This window comes from Patiria miniata, unplaced genomic scaffold (genome assembly GCF_015706575.1).
Source record: "Patiria miniata isolate m_02_andy unplaced genomic scaffold, ASM1570657v1 HiC_scaffold_1, whole genome shotgun sequence".
Taxonomy (NCBI): domain Eukaryota; kingdom Metazoa; phylum Echinodermata; class Asteroidea; order Valvatida; family Asterinidae; genus Patiria; species Patiria miniata.
The window spans coordinates 34,942,351-34,966,517 of record NW_024037047.1 but is presented as its reverse complement, the minus strand read 5'-3'; the positions used below and the strand labels follow the sequence as shown (position 1 = coordinate 34,966,517).

The 24,167-nt window shown below is 39.8% G+C and overlaps 1 protein-coding gene across 1 annotated transcript; it reads right to left on the bottom strand.

Moving 5' to 3' along the window:
* Nucleotides 1-1,883: 1,883 nt before the first annotated feature.
* Nucleotides 1,884-18,634, bottom strand: LOC119729216 (patched domain-containing protein 3-like). Its single transcript, XM_038201785.1, has 4 exons — nt 18,516-18,634; nt 14,566-14,613; nt 10,791-12,000; nt 1,884-5,613 (listed from the first exon to the last, which is right to left on the bottom strand). Exons 3-4 carry the CDS (start codon nt 11,791-11,793, stop codon nt 4,052-4,054), a joined length of 2,565 nt encoding a protein of 854 aa, XP_038057713.1. The 5' UTR covers nt 11,794-12,000; nt 14,566-14,613; nt 18,516-18,634; the 3' UTR covers nt 1,884-4,051.
* Nucleotides 18,635-24,167: the final 5,533 nt, after the last annotated feature.

Below are 24,167 nucleotides of genomic sequence, written 5' to 3'. Positions count from 1 at the left end.
AAACTTCAGAGTAGTGTTATCCGGTTGCGAGCAGACAATCTTTCAAATATCCTTGAATAAACTTCCCAACATTAAGGAAGTAATTCGAAACAAGAAACCAGCATTACTTTGGAATTTCCCTTTAAATTCTGCTTGACAAATTACATGCAACAACATCCCGTCTATAGTGCCTTCAACCAAAAGTGCTGATGGCATGGAAGTAAAGTACTCAACTTGTTTAGGTAGATAGTTGGCACATTGAAAGTCGGGGAGTCCATTCAGTGGACGGGGGCAATTGGGGGAAAGGAAATAAGTTTAGGGGCGGGCCAGTAAAACAAAAACTCAAGCCTGTATACGCTCGCGCGTAGCCAACGGTCCGTTTATGAGCCACTAGAGCAATTATACTATTTGGGCTACGAACAAAGTGATAAGACAGGGATCAAAAGATAGAATATAAAAAATGATCATTTTTAAATTCTCCCTACATTAACTTCCAGTCTGATGACGTTATCATTTTGAAATCTTGCAAACTTATATGTAGTTGATAAATTTTGGTTAAATTGGGACGGATGTTTTTTTTAGGTTGAAGAAAGGAAACTCTATTTGATGAACCACTAGAGGGCGAACTTTGAAATGATGACATCATAATGTTATTTGTGTGTCCTTCATTCCGTTCTAACACTACCATAATTTATTTGCTGATAGTAAAGAGCTCTGCTTTCGAGTTGTATTCATTATTTTATTAGACCTCCGGTAACACCGGAAGTGAAGGTCAAGCTGTTTTGTGCCCGGGAATAGAATCGTTGCCCGAGGCATCATTTATATCCGCACGCAAAAGCAAACGCGATACTCTATTTAGTTTCAAAGATATAGCTAAAACTATTTTCACCAATTTGGCATTTAAATTGCTTGTAATTTGATACCGGTTTTTTTTACATCTTCGGACGGGGGTTCAAGGTCATACCAGGTTTCATCATAATCGAGTAAATCGTTGAAAGAAATTCGGTTCGTTTTGATTTCGAGGCTTCTGTCTGTATCTTTAATTTACCCAACGTTGACCTTCTGGTTGACCCGGAAGTAAAGGTCATGTGAGTTTACGAACACAACAAAAAGTGTTATTTGATCACAACGTATGAACATAATTGGTTATTTTGTTTGAGAGTTATAAGTGAAAGACGTTGGTCATTTTTTTTAACGAAAATCAGTTGTAATTTTACACCCGATGACGTCATCATGAAGTCAGAGTAATATGAACCACAAGGGATGAGGGTCGATGTATGTTGAAGGTAACAAGTTCCTACCATATACAGTTTAGTAGAAAACCGCGGAGAATTATTGTCAGGAAAAAAAGAAGAAGATTTATCAGAACAATTCATAACAGTGGTCGGGTTGTTCGGGAAATTCTGATTAAATCACTACTCGAATATGGCCAAAGAAGGCGCACACGCACAGTAGGTTGTATTAAGCTTCCTCTTTTTTTCGTCCGAAGTTCGCTTAAAATGTAGTTTGTTAGACGTTATTATTTACCAGGGTATGGGTTAGTATAAATACACCTGATGGGCTTACGTATGTCAACAGATTTTGGTTTTTATTATATCTGTTTACATCTGATGCGATAGCCGTTTTATGTGTTATGGAACACTGCGATATTTCCGTAGGCCCTCGAATTTTTCGTAGGCCTTCAAATTGTTCGTAGTCCCGAGGCACACTGCTTTCTATGCCTAATACGGGCCTGCATGATGGGCTTAAGTATGTCAACAGATTTTTCTTATATGTCTGTTTACATCTGACACGAAAGCCGTTTCAGACTTGCCTGTTCGTATTTTCATCAGCGAATAAAGGTTTCAAGCTTTTAGTTCCTATATATTATTATCTCCAAAACTAAAGCAAACTGTAGAAAGGAGTCATTCCACACGGTCGTCCGTTACAATTTTAATGCAAGAAGCTTGTCTATTATTGTCATGCATACATGATAAATACAAATACTGTGAGAGGTAAAAGTTTTACCGAAATACGACATACATCTGCAGCCAAGTATAAATGCGTTTTTAGGAACCGCAGAAACAAATGAAGCGAAATTCGGATACGCAGTTTACAAGTTTGTATGACTTCGTGCAAAGTAAGAAAATATGTAAAATTACTCTAGACTGTCTTCCATTGCTTACCTTTTATCCAAAAACCATGTCTTTACCCTATTGTCATATACGATAATTACAAATACTGTAAGTGGTAATTTTTTTTATTGAAATACAATATACACCTGCAGTCAAGTATTATAAAATAAATTAAGGAACTGCAGAAACAAACAAGTTGAGCTTCGGAAATGCAATTTAACAAGTTGAAATGAGAAAAGTAACGAACCATAAATAAAAAAAATAATTTATCTTTAAATTGCACGATGAACATTAGTATAACTTAATTAAAGCAGTTCGCACAATCATTTCTAAAATTCACAGTCCAAAACAAATGTGAATATTACTTTTGGTTTAATCACCATGCCAATCGCAATTACCCTTCTTATCTCGTCCTTCATTCTGTAGAACCTCTTTGCATACAAAATTGCAATGAAAGTTTTGATTGCCATCAGGTGTAAGTGCTTCTAGCAGCTTCTCGAGTAAACTCCGAAGGAATACAGTACTGATCTTGTTAATCCCTTTGACAACAAACTGGCCCCTGTTATCAGATACGACTGCTAATCCCCTGCACTTGTCACTATCAGCTGTGTGACAGCGCATGTGGCTTTATTACACTAATAAGTGTTAGGGATTTTAAAGCCACTGTTTGGACAAAGGATTAAGATAGATCAGAGGGCTGGCCAGTTTACAGTAACGTTGACTGTTTTCTCTCGGAAGTTTCTAGTGGAGGTTACTCGCAATGACAATCATTTGAATGAACACTATTTTTTTAATGAACGCAATGAAATAAACATAGTGGTTTTTTTTACATTACCCTTTCATTATCAACAATACTTCAGGGTCATAGGACCAACGAGGAAACAAGAAAGAAAATTGCATTGTTGTGATCAATCATTTTTTCTTTGCCAGGCTCTATAAAGCTCTCTAAGTACGCCCAAAATGTATTCCCACGGCACCAACTTTAATACACACTGGGAATCAGATGGCTGCCACTTCCGCCTATAAAGCCGCTTTTAGTGTTTTTACCTCTCTGCAGAAATTTCTTGGTTCTTGGTTTTGTTGACAGTTCTTGAATATGAAAATGGAATACGTGTATTAAATCATCGTAAGCAACTAAACTTAAAAATCCTAAGGTTGGAATAGCGTCACTCAGCGCCAAAACTTGTTAATTTGATTGATCATCACCTCAGAAAAAAACTGTTTGTACCAAATGTCGATGTACTCACATGAAAAAATGACAAGTTATGCCGAACATCCTGCTTTTTTTTGAAACATTACACTATTTGCTTCTTAACATTTTGAGTGGGGCAGGGGGAGGGGAGCACATCAGGCATTCACACGGGCCTACTGTCTACGTCCAATTGATGAACAATTTGAAGGCTGGTATATTTCAGCCATATTTGATAAGGTTACATTTAATTAACTTCAAAAGCCCTTCCATTTTTTAGGTGTTTGCTTAATGATAGTTACTTTATTCATACTAAAAACAACAGTGTTGCATTTATTATTTTTTTAAATTACATACAGACGGCACATTAGTAGACAATTTTATCTTACATTGACAAAGAAATTAACTGTTCATGTATACAAGATGAACAAACATGATGGATATGTGCCCTTTAAGTTAGTGTCTGAGAGTATTTACTGGTTATTAAAATGGATACAACTAATTGTTTGGGTCACTGTAGGCAATCGGTAATATGCATTTTTATTTATGTATTTACAAAATGTCCACATAGTTATGTGGACGTCAGGCCTTCAAATGGTCCGTGTACAAGGCACGGATCCGAAGGGGGGGGGTAGGTCGCCCCTCCCCCAGCTCTGTCTTAAAACAATTTTGGCACTAATTTCAATTATGATAATTCTACTGTTAATAATATCTGCCTGTGCACAAAGTGTTGTCAGAGCCAACAAATCTTCTCACTAGAATCCTCCACTCAGCGAGACTTAACGGGAATTGTGAGCAAGAACATTACTGGCAGAAAGAGCAGTCCGTGCAGCGCTCCAAGGGAGATCACGAGAAACATGGTCTTGAAGAAAGTCCGGAAGATGTAAGAGTCTGTGAAGGCGAGAACTACGACACCGAGTATGGTAGAAAGGGATCCTTGAACGATCGGCATTCCAAGGGAGAATAGGGCGTAAATAACGTTACTGCGACGACGGCCTGTGTTAGCTGCTATGTAAGCATAGGTGATGTGGGCTGAGAAATCCACACTGAAACCTATGCAGAGTATGAGGTTGGTCATGGCGATGGAGTCGAGGTTGACCTGCCACAGGGTCATGAACCCGACCACCCCTGTGACGATGGAGGCTACGGAAAGGGTGACAATGAGAGAACAGATGGGGTTGGGGATCATGAGCAGGGCCACGATGAACATGGCGCCCACAGCGATAAACATGTTCTGCAGTGTGTTAGGTAGGATGGCTATGTATTGATCGAAGAAAATAAAGGCCGGATGGTAAGCTATAGCGGGAAGTTCTGAGTTCTCGGCTATCTCCCTCATATCTGTCATCATGAATCGCTCTTTGTCTGTGGAATCCAAGTCCTTGGTGGTGACAAAGAATCTTGTTGCCGCCACAGTGGTGCCATTGTCACTGAAGACGACATCTAAGGAGTATTTCTGGTAGGCTGGAATCTTCAGGAAATTCTCTCGCAATATGTCTACAAACTGAGTCTGGGTTGGATTACTGAGGCCGATGGTTTGCAGGAACTCCAGATAATCTCTCAGCCAAGACACAGTCAGATTCTGATCCTTACCGTACGCATACTCATTCTCCTCCATCTCAGCTAAGGTTTCCTCCATGAGATCTTGCACCACAGGATTCCACACGTCTATGGGCTCCGTGAAGACCAGCGAAACTTGAAGGCCGTAGGTCGTGAAAAACTGCGATTCATCATCCAAAAAGTGGGCTGCGTAGGAGTCATCTCTGGCAAGGTTGCGGAGAGTGAGACCTTCGCGAACCTGGGTGCATCCGTAGATGGCGGTGCCCAGGTAGCCCAGAAACAGTAATATAGTCAGAATCACCACCCACCAACGCGTGATAAACGGGCCGTAGTAATTCTTGAAGAACAGCATGAGGGCGTGGTCGTTAGTGTCACCACCCTCCCTGACTCTGGGTTGGTGTGGAGAACCACCAGCGCAGAATATGGTGTAGGCTGTTGACTTAGACTCATTCTTAGGTCGGACTTTGAGGCAGGACATGCAATGTCGGTTAGCTGCCTCGCGACGACCAGTCAGCACCATACAGGCGCCGAAGAAAGTGATCTGATAGGCGTAGGCAAAGATGACGGCCACACCCGTGTACATGCAGAATATACGGACAGATCTGAAGAACGTAATGGCGCCAATTCCAAAGGCCAGAGAGTCTGTAACGGACGTGATGGTAATAGACATGGCGGCTTCAGAGAAGGCATGGCGCATGCGTAGTTCCACTGGCCATCTGACATCAGTCTGTCGCCAAGCAGCCAACATGATGAACATATCATCAACTCCAATACCTGTTAAGATAGAGGGAAACCATTAAGAAATCTTGAAAACAAATTGTCAAACCAAATAATTGCTTTCCAATAATACACTATAATAATAATAATAATAATAATAATAATAAAGAGCATTTATAATGCGCCAAATCCATCTTGATTAGATGCTCAAGGCGCAGAGAAACAAACAAATAAACATGAACAGCAAAAACAGCAGGGAACAAAAGTACGCACAAATGAAAATACATGAATATGAAACAGTACATATGAGAGTGAAATCAAACTGGGTGATTAATGAAATGCTGCTTGGAATAGGTGGGTCATCAGAGCACATTTAAACTCATGGGAAGTAGCACTATCACGAATATTTTGAGGAAGTTTGTTCCATAACATAGGTCCAGCATGAGAAAATGAACGTTCCCCCCAAGATTTAATAGTTTTAGGCACAACAAGCAGGGACGAATTTGCAGACCTGAGGTACCTAGCAGGGTTGTAAGAAATGAGCAAATCAGAATTATATCCAGGGGCAGAACCATGTAAGCAATGAAAAACAAGCAAAAGTAATTTGAAAACTATTCGAAACTGTAAGATTGACAAGGAATCCGTACTTGTATCTCTTCTGACATCAGCTGCTATGATGACTATGCTATGATGACTATGCGTTTCCCCATATTTATATCACAATGCTACCTTCCTAACTACTTTCAGGGTGTTTTTGTCTCACATGCCTGATACACACGTACGTGTACAATTATGTTTGACAGTCATTTGTTTTCAAAAGTAAATTCCAAACAAGGCACATTTTCCCATCTGCCAATAAAATCTAGACACCAAAACTTGATCCATTTTGCTGTTTAATGTTACAGACTGGATCCAGTAGTAAGTATTAATATCACCCAATGAATGTAATTCTTAATTTTAAGCTTTTTAGTCAGTAACAGTAATTAATAGAAAAGAAAAAAAAATGTTTTCTTTATGAGGTTATTTTTAGGGTTAGGTTACTTTGCTTAATGTTATGCATTGACATCCGCACATTTAAACTTTGAACCGACAAATAAATTGTACCAATTAAACTAGGTCTATTTCTGTTCGATGAACAGCACATACAGCTTTTCCGCATTTCATATTTTAGAAACGTTTTCAGCTTTTTTGGACCATATGCAGTTATATTAACTGTTAGTTATCGGACGTTTAAATATAACTTTCAAACTTAAAAACTATTACAATTGCAAAATAAATCAACTGATGAATATCATCGTGCCGTCATTTCACACAGTGAGTACCATTGACATTATCTAACTACCCTGCAAGTTCCAAGCATCCGGGCATTCTTCTCATATGTTTTCAAAATACTATAATTTTTGATGACGTTCCGATTACGTCACACATTATTTGAAACTTTGTGCATACAGCTAAAAACATACATAGATGTTTTGCACATTGCGTATGTGAGATACTGCAATAAACGTTACAATTTCAATAATCTAAATAGAATCACATGATGGCGTCATCATGACGTCATTTCAATATTCATACTTAACACCTCCCTGTCTATATACAAAAGTTCAACAAAATCGGTCAATATAGAACTTTAATTTAAGCACCTTAAGATGATATCACATAACCATTGATGACGCCATCACAATGTCACTAGTTCAGGACCACCTTTAGCAAAGATGCATTAGTCTAAGTCTATGCCTAGTTGAAGTCAATCTGTAAAACAAGTTAATGACGTCATCATGACGTCACCTCATATTATAAATACTAGTATCAATATCTAACTACCCACCGAGTTTGATAACGATCATTCATTCCCTTATATGTGTTTCAAAAAGTCACGTTTCGATCGTGAGATGAATACAGAAAAATGAGAAATCGATAAAAATTCACATGATGACATCACTTCAGTTTTCATCTATTACACATCCCTTACTATGTACACAAAGTTTTAATCCAATCGTCCAACTCAATCGAACATGTACTTCAGGATATAGCCTGCAAACAAAATGCAACTTTAAGGGTGTGTCACGTTGTCGCCGATGAGATCATCATGACGTCATGATTTGGAATGCATCTTCAGATGGTGGTCTAAGTATGTGTCCAGTTTTAACTGGATTGTATTTGAAAAAAAATCATGTTAAATTTTGCAATGAGAAAAAATAAATTAAAAGTAAAAAAATAATAAAAACAGTTGATGACGTCATCATGACGTCACTTCAGGTATTGAAAACTATTATCAATGCCTACCTACCCACCGAGTTTAATAACGATAAAAATTCCCAAAAATTATTGTGTTTCAATATGTACAAGCCAAGACCACAATGCAAAATGTGCATTGACAAGTTCGAGCTGTCCATAACTACCTCCACAAACCCCATTCCGTACACCAACATTCAACATTACATCATGGTCGTGAACATACGTGCCATTCGGGTCGCATGGCATAAAAGCAGGGAAGTTGTGGGTGTATTATACGAATTATACGGTTTTATACGAAACCGCGGCTGTGCATGCATACGAATTCGCTCGAAAAAGATGTGGGGTTCCATTTTGCTATGACACCGCCTCCGTGTATTGCGTGCTGATGGGTTTTTCCCGATGAGAACTCATGTGTGTGTACAGCACGGTGAGCAATTCGCACACATGCATGGGTACACGCAAATGTCACGGAGTGACAGCCTTCCAAAAAATTGAACGGATTGTGGATTTTTGGTGATCAGTTCCAGGCAGGCAGAACGTGCAGCCACCACTTGATTTATGAGACAACATCAAGGCTAGACTGACCCTGGGTTTCTTATTCCCTAGCATTTCTGAATAAACAATACAAAGTCACCGATTGGTGTCCAGCTTCATCCATCTTTTATTAGTGGACAGACCCCAACCCTAGAATCAAAGTAGGGCAGACCACCTCTGTCACCAAATTCAAAAAAAAAATGTTACGGCTTTGTTAGGGCGTACATGTATGCACAAACAAAAATACAAGTCTGTGACGTCATGATGACGTCATTAAAAATGCCATTTTCGACACGGGGAAGATCCGATCGTCATGAAACTTGGTGGATAAATAGATAATGGTACTAGTATGCAAAATCTAAAATGAAGTCATAATGACATCGTGGGCTGATTTTTTTTTATGGTTTTCTTTTATCAGAAAAATTGACAGTTTTTGATCTGATCGACTCAAAACTTGGTACAGACCAAGACCACATTAACATATTCTCATTTTCTAAAATAAAGTTGCATTCGGGTGACATTACAATCAGATTTTTGTCTTAATCAGTATAGTTTGCAAAGCCACATAGACTTTATATTTAGTAGTGTTTCTACGCGTTTCACTGTGCCCCGTACAGTGCATATGCATGTCTCGAACTAATACAAATCATGTACTGGTACACCCATATACATGTTGTAAGTACAATTGCGCTGGTCATTTACGGCGAAAGTGAAGCAGTGTCTCTCCGCGTTTTCCTGTGCCCCGACATAATCCGTATGCAATTGTAAAAAAAAAAGTTGCTTTCTGGTGACATTATGATCAGATTCCAAGCCACATAGACGTCGTATACAAAACAGTGTTTCTCCCCATTTCCATGTGCCCTGTATTAGGCCTATCTACGTTAATACGACCGCATGTACATGTATGTAGGCCTACATGTTGCGTTGCAATGCGTGTGGGTCATTTGTCAAAGTGATGAAGTGTTTCTCCGCGTTTTCCTGTTCCCCGTACATAGGCTATAATTATGTAAGTTTTGATCGTATGTGTGCATAGTACATGGGTGGGTGGAAGTTCAATTCGATTTGTCGACAAAGCGAATTTTTTAAGGCAACAGGGGACGCCACAGGTTGAAAATCAGTACTATATTGAATTTCAACAGTTACAATTTAGCAAAATGTTGACATAAAATGAACTTTGAACTTGATGAGTATATTATTTGTTTTATTTTTAAAAATAATGTACATAAAAACATGTACTATTATATAATCTAAAAAGCACAAAGTCATACAAAAATCATAATGCGGAAAAGCCCTATGTTCTGTTTCAAACAGACATAGACCTCTAGTTTCTTTCTTCTGTTTGTTCCATGAAAAATTCCCCAGACTTTGTACACGATGTTTGTACCGCTCAATGTTTGGCATTCATCTTTGTCGTAAATCGTTGTAAGTCAGCATAGGCATAGTCCCTATAAAAAAGGTGTGTCCCGAAGAGTGACTCATGATGACGTCATCATGGGTCACGTGACGTGGTCACAAATATGCACTCTTTAAAATCCTATATCTACAGAACTGTAAGTCCGATTGGGTCGAAACTCGGTATGTATAGACCGGGATGTGTTATATGTTAAATTGTTTTTTGTTTGTTTGTTTTTTACCTCTTAGCCACATTATCTCAAACCCACCATGCAAAATTCGAAATTCTTTTTGCATTAGGGTTCTTAGGTCATATGTATGTGCACACAATTTTGTAAAAGATGTGACGTCACGATGACCTTATAATAAATGCAATTTATTTTTTCAAAGCACAAGTGAAGGTCCGATCGTGATGAAACTTGGTGGGAAGTTAGATAATGATAAAAGTATTGCAATATGAAATGATGTCATGATGACGTTATCAACTAATATTTTATTAATTTTTAAAATGATTTTTTTTTTCTGTGTGCATAGTTTGACATGAAATGTCAAATTGAATTCAGAATAGGTATGTGATAAAGCGTTGTTTTTCTAATTATTCTGAGCATTTTGAAGTATCATGCACTCTCAAAAGGGACTGGAAAGGACAAACACAGCAAACATGACTTTGTGTAAATGCGAAAAAGCATTATGTTCTGTTTGTCGTGTTGCGATGCATCGTAAGTTACGATGAGTCTCCTGAAATCAGTTGCTGGTCCTATTCTTTGACACGACGTCATAACATTAACACCAGAACCAGACTGATTTACCGTTGATTCGTGTAACACATGATTGAAAAAGTGTACATTGAGGATGTCTAGTCCTGTATTTCATATTGTACTTTTAATTACAGAAATGAACTACATGACAAACTTATCACCCTATCAGAAAAAATTATTATTTCTGAAGAATTTAGTTACCTAAGTTGACATTGGGATATTGTGTCGTCTGTTTAAATCCCTCGCGGGTGTTACTGTACACGTGTGATTATAAAGTGTTTTTTTATGCTCCGTAAAGTAAGGTTTACTCACCGAGGATGAGAAATGGTGCTGAGCCGACGACATTAATGTACGGTACTCCAATATAGCTCATCAGCCCGAATGATGAAAGCACGGCCAGGCCGGCAGATAGGACACCACATGCAGCCAGCCAGGGCTTGCTACGCACCCAGTCTAGCATCACGCAAGAACAGATACTGAACGTGATCACGATGGTGAACGTGATAGAAAAGTCCTTAACGACACTGGAACTAGCTTTATCCAACTCGCTCTCTAGAGTAGAAGACACCTCGCGAGTTACTGTGATGACCGATGACGTGAAAGCCTCAGCCACTTCCAGAAACTTTTCCTCCCACAAGGCGCTTTGCTGGTCCTCCACGCTGTCTTCATACCGTAAGAAGTAGGACAACTTAATGACCTCAGCCGAGAGGACATCATCTTGAGAACCTGATACAAAACTCACTCCAGCTAGTCCTCCACCGAGAAAATAAGTTACGGTGTTATCGGCTGGTGAGGTATAGAGGGGAAATGTCAGGGTGGTTGACGGAACCTTAGACGAGTTGTAATCATAGGCAGCCAGTATGGGGTTTTCGTTACAAACACCGTTCCATTTCACGCAGAGATCGCTGAATGTGTAGTTTTTGTTCTCGTGTTTGATGCTGGTGCTCATGATCTGCTCGTGTAAATCTAAAATGTCATCCATGGCCGCCTGGGTCAGGATGTTCTGTCCATCCTTGTGCCGTATAATCACGCTGCCAGCCCGACCAAGTCTCGTCAGACGTGACACCAACGTGTCATTGTCACCGTGCTCGGCAAATAATGTTTCCACCGCGTTTCTGTCCGTCTTGGCCTGGCCATTTTCAGGAGTGAACAGGTTCTCCACGCTCTGTTCCTCCGTCAGAAACAACATCCCAGCCCCCAGTGCTCCGGCAACAAGTAGCGGCACCAGAAGAAAGGGAATCGGGTGCCTCGCGATGAATCCACCGTAGTTGAAGAAGCACAACCTGACGATTTTGTCGATGCAATCGAACGCCATTTTAATTCTACACAATCGACTCCGTTTATATGGACGTGATGTCGGTCTGTTCAAATGCCAGAGTTTGTGTAACTTCCTTCGTCTGTGGTGTTCCCGCGTTGCTGTGCAGAGAACGCTTAACCACAGGCCAATTTCCCTGTTATGTGGCTTAATGCAGCTCGCTATCTAGGCTCTGGATCCCGACACTAACGTGTTTCCTTTTCCAGGCTGATGAAAAACAACAGGGCGTTACAGATGACATTTGTACCACTGCAACTTGAGCTCATTTCAACGTCTCCAAAAATCCAGGCCTTCCAAACGATCTAGCGATCAACTCATTTATCCAGGCTACCCTGTCTGGATTGATGATTTTACCTCAAAACGGTGATTTTCTCAATTTTTCATCGCAATTGTTGAAATCGCTGTCCGTTGCGGCCATATTGAATTTACTGCGCTTGCGCAACCGGGCTGCGATTTTTTTTTATTAATTGTTTTTGCATACCAAGTGCTCGCTATTGAAGCATGTAGTTAAGTGAGGGTTTTTTTGAAGAAGGGGTCATGCATATTGTTAATGTCGCGAACACATGTTCATAATGATCTATGATGGCCCTGAAAGGGACAACAATGCCGTACATAATATATTTCACGACATCGCAATTGATATTATCTCGACATCGCATTGTTTTTAAAATATTTTCATCCCCCCAAAAAGGACCTTGCCCCAAAAGACCTTGTGTGAAGTAAATTAGTTCGGTGTGTGCTTAAGAATTTTCGATGCGTTCTCGAGCATAATCCGGCACGTTCGTTCGCATTATGTAATCAGTTATCAGACTATACGTGTACTGAAGTCAGAGAACAATAACCAAAAGAAAAATGTAAAGATTACCAATAAACACATTAACTAAATATGAATTAACAAACGAGAAGAATAATTGCTAACAATTACAAACAAATGTCAAAACTAAGATGTAACACCATGCCAAAAGTGCCAAAACAAATGAATCGAACGTATTTTTAAAACTTTTCAAAGAAAACAAACAGGGAAACTGACTAGGTGCATGATAATATTTTAAAGTTGAACAACGAAATTGAATGGATGGGGGTTTGAACCTATGACCTCCGGATTACTGTTAAACAAACAATATATTTATGAAGAAACAATAAGTAGATAAAGTGCACTTGTATTGTTATCAGTGGATTATATGCTTCTTCCTGCTTCAGTGGCTGATAAGATAAAAATATTTTAAACGTTTTTATTTCCTTATTTCTGTATAAACTTATTGTTGGTTTCTTTTGGTTTGATCTTCTTAAAACACGTTAGAGTACATGTTGGGCACACGCAATGCCACACGGAGAACTAAGTGTCATCCTAGTTTTAGAAATGTTCTTATTTCATTTACACTTGTTTTATTAGTTTATAAATTTGAAAATAATCTATATTTTGTCGTTTTTGGTAAATATATAATTACACTTTTCTTTGGTAACTGCTCTCAGAGTTAAATACACTTACATAACACCATGCAAATTGATGGATTAAATTGATTGATATAAGACGAATTCGATGTCTGAATGCTGACAAATATCACTGACCAAGTACTAAAATAGGTTGACCAAAATTTGAAATAAAATGATAAAAATGCCCAAATTGATTCAGCTATAAGCATGTGGAATTTTTCTCTGATGAATTTGAATATAAGAAATGGTCAATTTAAAGAATTCATCATATGAATTTTACACTGGATGATATTTGTAGCAAATATCCATTCCTCGGAAATGTTTAAAAGCTATGAGACATCAATTTTGGGTAAAAATGGAAAGTGCAGGAAAAGTGCTTCACAACTGAGGGTCGTTGTTGCTGTGATGTCACCTTAGGAACACATTCGTTATCCAAAGACTCTCAAACTTCTGCTTGTTGAAAGCATGTAGGCATAATGTTTTCCCATTGTATTACTGTCATACACAATTGAACCGCTGAAAACAGAAAAACAACCACAGGTAACTGTTTAGAATTGAGGTGACCTTTTATGCTGAAGCACATGCAAAACGTAGGTTTCTGCCTCAAATGATATCACAGTTTTGCTTGTAATTATGGAAATTTGCATTAGCGCAGAATTAGAAACCACAATGGCACCTTAAAATGGGAACAGGAAGATTGAAATAAGGTTACGGTACACAAAGGTACATTCAAGGGATACTTTTGTTTTTTAATCCATTACAACTCCCTTTTTTTCTACTCTTTTTAAACTACACGCCCACAATAGTTTTGGTTGTTTTATCCCGATGTATCGTTATTTGATGCCTATTCTCCAGGATGTAAAAACCGGTCAAAAAATAAAGAAACGAATCAAGACCGGGTTTTTCTTCATATTATCAGCCGCATTTTCCTTAACTGACTTCTTGTCTGCTCGGATAGGGGAAAAAACACACTACAAAAAGACAAAAGTCAATTGTGCTTGATGGTTGAAACAATTCGACCTCGAGTGATAGTAGCATGTAGCGAGTTCACGCAAGTTGAACGGTCTCGCTGTCTGTCGAGTTTGAACCCTAACGTAGAACACATCAGAGCATCATGACCTCGCGATCGCGCGACATTATTATGCATGACCCTTTCGTGAACATGGCACATTCCTGTGAGCCCATAGCAAATACACCATGCGAATACACTAATGTAGTAGGCCTATGGGAAGATATGGCAGATCGCTATGTGTCGATTATAAGTCAAAACATTCCATCCTTCACGTTTAATTCCGCAATGTGTTGTGAGCTGAAATTGCACCAGTGTGTAGTACTTACATACAAGGCTATCCGCGAATTGCCAATCGAACAGGTTCTGTCATTCATCTGAAATAAGATTTTAGAGGATTAAGAACGTGGAAACATGAATGTAGCATTCATACGAATGATGCTAAATGACAAGATAGTACGGAGCCCCTAAAGGGACAGGCATGATGATTTTTTTTATTTCGTTCCCTCGAAATATTATTTCACACAAAAAAAATCATCATGCCTGTCCCTTAGGGGCTCCGTAAGATAGTGATACCCGTCTGCTCCACTAAACGTATACGATAATGTCAGTGGTGGTAATTGTATGTCGAAATAATGACGGCTGTTTTAAAGGGGCACTAGGTCCAGCAATCCCCGAAAATTTCATGTTTTTGATTGTTTACATATTTCAAACATCTGGTTCAAAGGAAACCAACCTAATGTCTTACCGTTCCCAAGAAAAGACAAAAAAAAAACCCTCGGTTGTTTAAATCGGACACGACGGAGTACGAATACGCTTTTCCTGTCGTTTTCACTTTCATTCAATGTACGTACGATATGTATAGACAGCATCGTGCTCGCGAACAGCGCGCGGTGACCAATCACCAACGCACAAAATATGGTTTCTTACACGTCCGGAAAAGGCGAACACTTGTGATTACGGATGAAATCACAACTAGCATCACAACAGTTCGAATTTTTGAGGTCGCAAAAATGGACCCCGAAATTCGTTCTCGCACGCATAATACAGGAATAACACAAAAACGCCCGGTTTTGAAGGATAGTTGTGTGGTTGTTTATATCCTACTTTTAAATGTTCTTTCAGATTAATATCATTTCGTTCAAAGCGCGTTTTGTAGCCCAATTAGGCTGTTCTAGGACCCAGTGTCCCTTTAAGTCTCCGTAAAATTGGTCTGAGTAACTGAAAATATGACTTCTTTAAAAATAACTGGGTTTTCATAAATTTAAGTTATCTTTTTTATATACCATTAATAAATGTAGCTTTTTTCTGAGTACAAAATATGATTTCTTTGCCCAGATATGTCAAGTATTCGCTTTCGACAAACAAAATGTCACAGCGCAGTGCAATATGGCCGTCATCGTTATAAGCAATTTTAACTTTGCAACGTTTCTGCATTTTTTCCCTTTTTTTTTAGTTTGTGAGGGAGGTAGGGGGTATTTTGTTCGGAAATGTTGCAGGTGAAAATCTTACGTAGGAACAATTTCATCAACCGCCTCCAAAAAATCCGGAACCGCCCAATACTAATGTTGTGCATCTGGTCGGGTTGACCTGGCCAAACCGACCCGAAACATTATAGATATAAACCGAATCGGAACCGAAACCGATCAAAACTCGACCCGAAAAAAACCCCGAAAAGGCCCTATCGTCATACACAGGTTTAGGCCTACACTTCGAAAAATGCGCATGCGTGAAAGAGCCTCATTTTGAAGTTGCGATCAAAAGTTTCAAAATGACGGCGAGGTGTGCGGCAGTAAGGCCAAAAAAAAAAAATATTCGGTCTCTGGTCAGACCAAAGTTCCGGAATTGACGCGGCCACGCGGCTTTTTTTTTTTCTCTTTCTTTTTTTTTTTCTTCAAGCTTGGATTGTACAGACAAGGTGGGGTACTATTTTGCTTTTTTGGTGTCCTCGTGTACATTGGTGTCCTCCATAATTTGCCTTGGTGCTTTCGATCATTTGCCTTGGTGCAATTTCCCATTCCTTGGTGCTCTTTGGTAAAAAAAAAAATGAGGAGGTGCGGAAATAGAGGGCGCTGTTGGAGCTACCGCGGAACATTTTGGAAAAAAAAAGATCGACGCGCATGATTAAAATCGACGCGCGCGCTGACCAGAGACCGACTTATTTTTTTTTTGGCCTAACGGTAAGCGTAAGCGCTGTCATAATATAATCAATTTCGCACGTGATTTCCCAGCGAATAGGACAAGATCAAAACTTTGTGTCCTCACATTAATATTTAGGCTGACAGTGATAATAGTGATACATTAAATCCATCTCCCTGCAGTTCATTCAGTATTCAAATCCGTTAGTTTTCTTTCCGAATCATTCTTGAATCAATCAAGTCAACTGTCACTGTGCTGTGGTCAATGCTGTACATGTACTGCCTACATCATACGTGCAATGTGCCGGGCTAGGGCCAGATATTGAGTGCTGAAAAAACATGAAAAACAAAACCATCAGGCCAACTTTACTTTCTCTTCAGCTGACACTGTGACACAATTCTCCGACAAATTTCTTGGGCAATTTTCTTGGGCAAAGAATTTAAGAAAAGGTCCTCAGTGCTCTCAGATTAGATAGTTTAATTTAGACTACACTAATAATAACTAAATTTTAGTTATTATTTCATCCCGAATTTTGACATGTTTGAAGACTCACCATGCTCAACTCAATCATTTGTCAATTTTTAAAGGAGACTTTTCTCCAATATTTTTTGCACATGACAGGGAAGACCAGTGATTTCAAAATGAGGCTAAAGACTAGACTGGTACATGTCCATCCATGCCAACCATGGTCCAACTGTTCGAGAAGACTGACCTCTTCATCATTCGTTATCATTGACATTAGTCTGGTGGCTGACAATGGATGGGGAAATGTGTAGTAATAGTACCACATGACATGCAACATCATGCACAGCTTGTCCCCAAGGTTTGTCTTACAAAAGAGGATATCAGTACTGAACTCATCACGGTCCGTCGGTCGTCTTCCAGTGAGTGGCTGGAACATCGACAAGGAAGGATAACCGCAAGCAAAATTCATAACGTATTTACATGGGTTGCATCACTGAAGCGAGACCCCACGCTTGATGGTTCCTCATTGGTCGAAGTAATACTGGGTTATAAAAATGTTCCCAAATCAGTTGCCATGAGGTTTGGCAATTCAACTGAGCCGCATGCAAAATTGGCATATAAGAAGAAAATGGCTAGACAACACAAGAAATTCCAAGGAAAAGATAGTGGTCTGATTATTTCCCACAAGAAGCAGTTTCTTGGTGCATCCCCAGACCTTGTCATTTCCTGCTTGTGTCATGGGAGGGGTGTATGTGAAATTAAGTGTCCCTATTCACTAAAATCAGAAATTCTAACCATCGATAATTATAAGCACTTGAAAGTTTAGACTGGTCAGGGTCAGCTATCTCGAACATCGTCCTACTATTTTCAGATCCGGTTCCAAATGGGAATCTTGGAAGTGAGGTATGGGGACTTCTTTGCATAGTGACCGTTTCAGCCGATTTTCGGCTATCTTTGACAGATTTTTGGTTTCAAAACGAGTTTGACAGAAAATTTGACAAAACGGATTTTTATGGCGGATTTCTGGCAGAATTCTGCAAAAATGGTTATTTGACAGAAAAATACAGCAAATTTGAAAAAAAGGTAGATTTGTTTAAGAAAACCTTTGATTGCCTGAACCATGTCATAAGGATCCAACAGGTCAAGAAATCCACACTGAACCGTCAGTTCTATTATCAGACACTCGCCCACCACACACACGAGACACATACATTATCATAGAATTCGGCGCTACACTTATCAGGAACTTTCCGGTATTATGGTGCTTGTATTGAAACAGATACTTTGGCGTCTCAAGGAAGATTTCTGTGCAGTCAATTATGCATCTTAGGTCGGGCAAATGCTGATAACGTCCAGGCATAGTTGTTTTCACATGTTCCTTGAGTGGCCGTTGCACAAATCTGCCCACCACAGAATTTAAAGAGCCACGCATCATTGTCAGTCTTCCGGAGATCATCTGCCAAGGAAGCTGATCGTTCACATTTTAGTTCTTTTCCAAGATACCGAATTTTATGAATCAGTGCTTTATTCTCACGGATGAGAGCAGTGACTTGACGTGAATAGTCTTGTTTAAATCTTCTAATGACTTTGAGAAGCAGCATTATGATGAACTGAACACAAAGTAATGGTAGAGTTGCTGCACCGGTCTGGGCCCGCTGTTACAAGATTTTTTTACCCGATGTCTGCGTAGGTTCCTTTTCTCAGCTCACCGTTTACGTGCTTCTGCAGCCTCTGAAATAGGCGTTGAAATATACCCAAGGTACAGACTTGGAAGAGGGTTCTTCTCCGTTGGTTTACAATCTGTGGCCACTAGAAAGAACAGTTGTGAAATTAGTAGGCTAAACTACCTTGAAATGTCAGCAAAACTGGTAATCAACCGTATTTTATTGTAGTGCCCATGTCTTTCGGTGTGAATTCTGTACTAAACCTAAATGGCTCACGATTTCGACGTTCAGTTCCACTCTGACTCCTGTCACCCCCCCCCCCCCCCCCATCATGAGGCTTGCTCGCCCCTGCTAATTGCTTACCCCCAAAATGCCTTGAACAAACTCTTTGGTCCTTCGATGGCCTTAGGAACCGGTGTTGGTGTTGTGGATCAGCCCGGTTGAGGACTTTAAGCCACTGTTCTCTAACCTGTGGCCTACGGCGCGTTGGTAAATGTGATCAGCCTGGGGACAAAGCAAACATGTCTCTAAATCACAGGCATGAAATACCTTTTTGCAATTTCTAAGTAAAAATGATGTTGACAAAAATGCAAACACTGACAACAAACTTGGATAAAGGCCCTAGTGTCCAAGCTGGTTTGGTAGACCGTTGAGGATTGGTTGATGTACCAGCACAGCGTGCTACTAGTCTGGTTCCCAGACCTAAGATTCATTAAAAATACAAATGTAGTCAGAATCTTTTGATTTGGGAACATGACTCAGGAGCGGATCAAGAGGGGGTATTTTGGGAGTCGAAACCCCGTCCCCAGCTCGAACTCAAAAAAGTTGTTTATATAAATGTATTACAAATATTGTTCCCCAAGGCTCTGACACCCAAAGAAATTATGAACAATAAATACTGCTAATAATATCTGCCCGTGCATGGCATTCGGACAGAACCACCTGGGGTACGGTGGTATTTGTACACTTTTCTGTAATATAGTGTTCGTGATTTTCGGATTTTAAAGGGAATGTACATCATTTGCTTTTGCTGCAATTTTCAGAAATAAATGGATTTGGAGGATAAGTATGTGTTAGCAAATATTGTTAAAATGACTTGTTTCACGTTTTGGACTTGTAGATGTTGGAAAACCAAGAAAACCATTCATGTTCCTGTAGTCTGGTTCACAGACCCCACTTAAGACGAAACGGAGAATTTATAGACTTTGGGGAATTGTAAGATCAGAGAGTCAGTCTAGTAGGCTTGTACCCCTTCACAGTTGTGTAATCAATTGCAAAGAAAACATGGAAAAACTAATTATGAAATATTAGGAGCAGTTTTGAAAATAAGCCAGTTTTCTCCAACGCTGGTCGGCCGACCAGCGTTGGAAAAAATACCATTTTTCTCAACAATGTCAGCACACCAGGAGCCACGATTTACAGAATGCTTTAGACTGTCATTCCCTAACAATCCAGCAAGGTATTTAGTGATAATTTGATCATTTCGTTTTGTAATGTTTGCAAATGTTGTATCTTCCCTTTAACAGCCTCCTCCCCTATTGATATTACGGAGGCCGACTGTCCGGAGAAAAAAAAAACCTGTTTACATTTCAGCACTGATTTGCTGATGACCCCCCCCCCCCCCCCCCCGCAAAAGTTCATGGATCCACCCCTGAGACTAGCTTCCTTACCACGACCAGCATGCTGCTGTACCCGCGCAGTGCAGCAATAAAGTGTGTCAATTTGCATGCTCGTTTTCGGAAAATCAGGCAAGAAAGTTGCATTTTCTCCCAATTTACTGTTCTTAATTTAAAAAAAAAAAGGTCGGTATAATAAAGGGACCGAATGTAGTATCCAGACGCCATTTCCGCGTTTTGTGTACAAAGTCAACAGAGAGTCCAGAACAAAAAAATCTGAGTATTCCTTACAAAATTGGAAATTATTAGATTTGTGTCCTTTCAACATTTTTGCAATAACTGACCTTCACTGAGATGATAGAACATAGGCTATATGAAAAAAAAAAGTGGCGTCAGGTTGCAACATTCCTTCCTAATTAAGAGAACGTTGTCTGAGGATGCAGACTTTGTAAAGGGCAAAACGGGTGTGGGTGAAAGCCGAAGCCCCCGGACCCTGTTGGAGCTTCCCGGAGCCTATATAAAATAACGTTATTTCTCTCCAAATCAATGAAATTATTGTACGAAACTGCCTTTCAGTGCTGTTGATAAAAGAAACGGCCCTAAAAATAAGACCGATTGTTTCGATCCAGAGTACATACCTACAATGTGTACATTGAAAAGAACGCTGTTCTGCACGTTTGCTGATAACAGCGCCCTCTGGGAATGTTATAAATATGGGCGAGTTGTTTAATCGCACAGTTGAACGTTTTAAATCGCACAGTTGAACGAAGGCAATAATGCCCCGGAGTATTTTTCATTATTTGAAAAGAAGCTCAACCGCGCTAACAATTCACACATAGTCCTTCTGTGATACATTGGGCAATATTCACAGTTTTTGCGAGCGTTTTAACTGAAAAATAACCTAGGTTCCGGGTACGCACTCGATATGGGCGAGCTGCTTAATCGCACAGTTGAACGTATATAGTTGGACGTATTTCTTGGTTGACAATAATGCCCCAGTAGTATTTTTCGTTTTTTGAAATAAACTCAACTTCGCTAACAACAACATGCCAAGGTCCTTCTGTTATATACAGGGCAACTTTCATAATTTTGCCGAGTGTTTTAACTGACAAATAGCCATTTCACCTACTAGATCCGGGCGCTCAGTACAGCTAGGATCCGGCGCCCTCATGCTAGAAACTGTTTCATTTTGCTACATTCCCAGAGGGCGCTGTTCAGCAAATGCAAAGGCGGCGATGTTGGTAAACTACTGAGCATCATATGCTGTTGCCTGTTGGGCTATTTCTTTTATATTACTAGCACTGACAGATATAATTCAAATTGTTTGTTGGAAAGTGGTGTAACAGTACAATGGAGGCTCCGGGTAGCTCCGGGTAGACTAGTTTTGGAGGCTCTGGGTTCTACCACCTGCCGGGCAATTTTTTTTTAAGAATACCCCATGATGCACTCCCCGTAGAAAATACTCACTCAAAATGGTGGTTCACACTTGCATGGTTGCAGTGGGCATTCACAAACATGTGGTTACTAAGGCAAAGCGTCTGCCGTTGTTAGGCAAATCTAATCCGATTACGTACTTACAAAGGTTGAGCGCATCCAAGTATGAAGTGTACTTATTCTCTAAGATGGTCCTACAAGCTCGTTTCTGTATCCTTTCAAGATCATGGATTTGCTTTTTTTGTTAAAGTACAGGGCGAGTAAAAAAAAACGCAACCCAAACCCCCAAATTTATATGTCATATTTAAAAAAATATGTAGCACCAAAAATAACAATGACTGGAAAGCCAATTTCATGAGCTACTTTTTGATGAAAAAGTTATAAATGTCTAAATCAGATCAAAGAAAATCACCATATAACCCAATGACCCTATAACCTCTTTCGTCCAAAAATTCGATTTCAAGAATCGTCGTCATAATTGTCTTTAAACATAACTAGCGATAATACCTCAGTTTAAAAGTTAAAGTATTCAACAAAGTCCGTTGAAGGCCCGTTTAAATAAAAAAAACCCTGAATTTAATAAATCATAATATGATTTATTGTTTGCCTAACCATGGTTGTTAATAAAGATAGTGTGTCCTACAGTTGTTGACAGTTGTTGAACCAAGTATTCTATGTCATTTTCTTTGTTGTTCCAAGCAGTCAGAATACACAATAAAAATTTTTTTGGACGAAACATGTTTTAGGGTCATTGTGTTGAAATGGTGATATTCTTTGAACAGATGGAGCAATTTCAGTGTTTTTCTTTTTCATTTAAAAAAATTATGAAATTGGCTTTCCAGTCATTATTATTTTGGTGCTACATATATATTTTAAAAATTAAATATAATTTTAGGGGTTTGGGTTCCGCTTTATTTTGACTCGCCCTGTAGAATGTGCTACAAAGTACATGTATACTTGTACATGTACATACATGTGTGTACATGCATTTTTACAACGCGCGTAGTTTAAGCTCCGCCAACTCCAATGCCTGAGAAAGATGTCATTGATTAAAATGCCAGTTGCAGGTCTCCCGCCAAAGTTTAGGCACTGTGTGGGTCGTGTCTTTGATTGACCTCGCGCACCCGGCTGGGATTTATGACCGACGGAGTCATAATTATCAGGAGAAGGCCAGCATGTGGAAGATTTGGAAAACCATTCACTATTTTGCAAATGCATTTTCATCGCATAAAGAACCCGAATGTCGAATTACAGGAGTCAAAACCTCAACATACGCACATGCGGGAACCACACACACGGGCTCATATGTTATTATGAACTTTGAAAATTCATAACCAAAAAAGTGCTCTACCGATCGTTTTCAAATTTGGAGACATTCATTCTGAGTATTTCATTTGTACTTCCACCAAAATTCATTGCCAAATTCATCGTAGATCTGGTTTTATGGCGACAGAAGTAACGCGGTGCCCATACTTCGCGATCACCTTCTCGTGCCGATCATGACGCGGCACCGCTTTTCGCGGCACTTCGTATGCACTCGGTTTCGGGGTGAAATTTTCCGTAGGGAAACCGGGCGTTCTGATTGGCTGGAGAGCTTCATCGTGAGCTTTACCGAATAGATCCGAAGACGTGCTTTCACATGTTGTGTGTTCTAGGTGAATCGGTTCACCAAGAGTGGAGATACAAAGTTTTGAAATTTTCAGCATCGTTTTTCGAGATGAAAATTCATGTAAATTACCAGGGAACAAGGTGTGTGTAAAACATTGATATTCAAGCTTTATATTGATATAGATGACAACGATTTACGATTTGAAGAAAGTCTACGGAAAGGGAATCGAAAATGACAGCACTTTTGGAGAGTTGCCTGTACGCGCGTAGTTTGTGTGTACGGTGTGCGTGCACTCAGTGCACCGTGGCTTTCCACTGCATGCCTACCTGGATGCGCTGCGTTGGTCGGCCCGTCACTGGGCCACGTGGCATGCAATGTGACATGGCCCGTGCCGTGGGACAAATGTTGCTCTGGTGTCAGGTCAACTCGCCCCCTGGCCGACTCGCCCCTTACCGACCGACTCGCCTGACTGACTCTTCCCCTAGAAAATTAAGCACCTTATACATTAGAGACACACTCTTGGAAAAAGTGGTCCGGTTAACTCATGCCTTAGGCCTATGATGGGACTTGCGGTTTGGCCGAAGTCAATTTAGCGTGATCGGCTGACTGATAAGGTTTACGCACAAAACCCCAAGCCAACGAGGTTTTTGTATAGAAAGCTGCCGAACCAAATTTTGCGAGAGTGTGTCCGTAATGGGGTTGAAGCCTGCCGGTAATGCTGAGCCTGCATACTGCCAAAGTTACCAATGGCATCCCTACATTTTCTCGTGCAAAAATTTGTGGACCTTAATTTTATCAAACCTGCTCTTAGATAAAAGCCCAAAAGCTAGGGAAATGATCCTCGGCTATATTCGCACGATTCCACCGATTTTTAAACTACACGGTCTCGTTTTTTTACCAAAAATTGTGGGGGGGGGGGGCACTTTTTATGCAAATTAACGACCCGCGTAGAAATTTTTGAGACCCTAATCTAAATTATTGCGCCACTTCTGATATATCTTCCG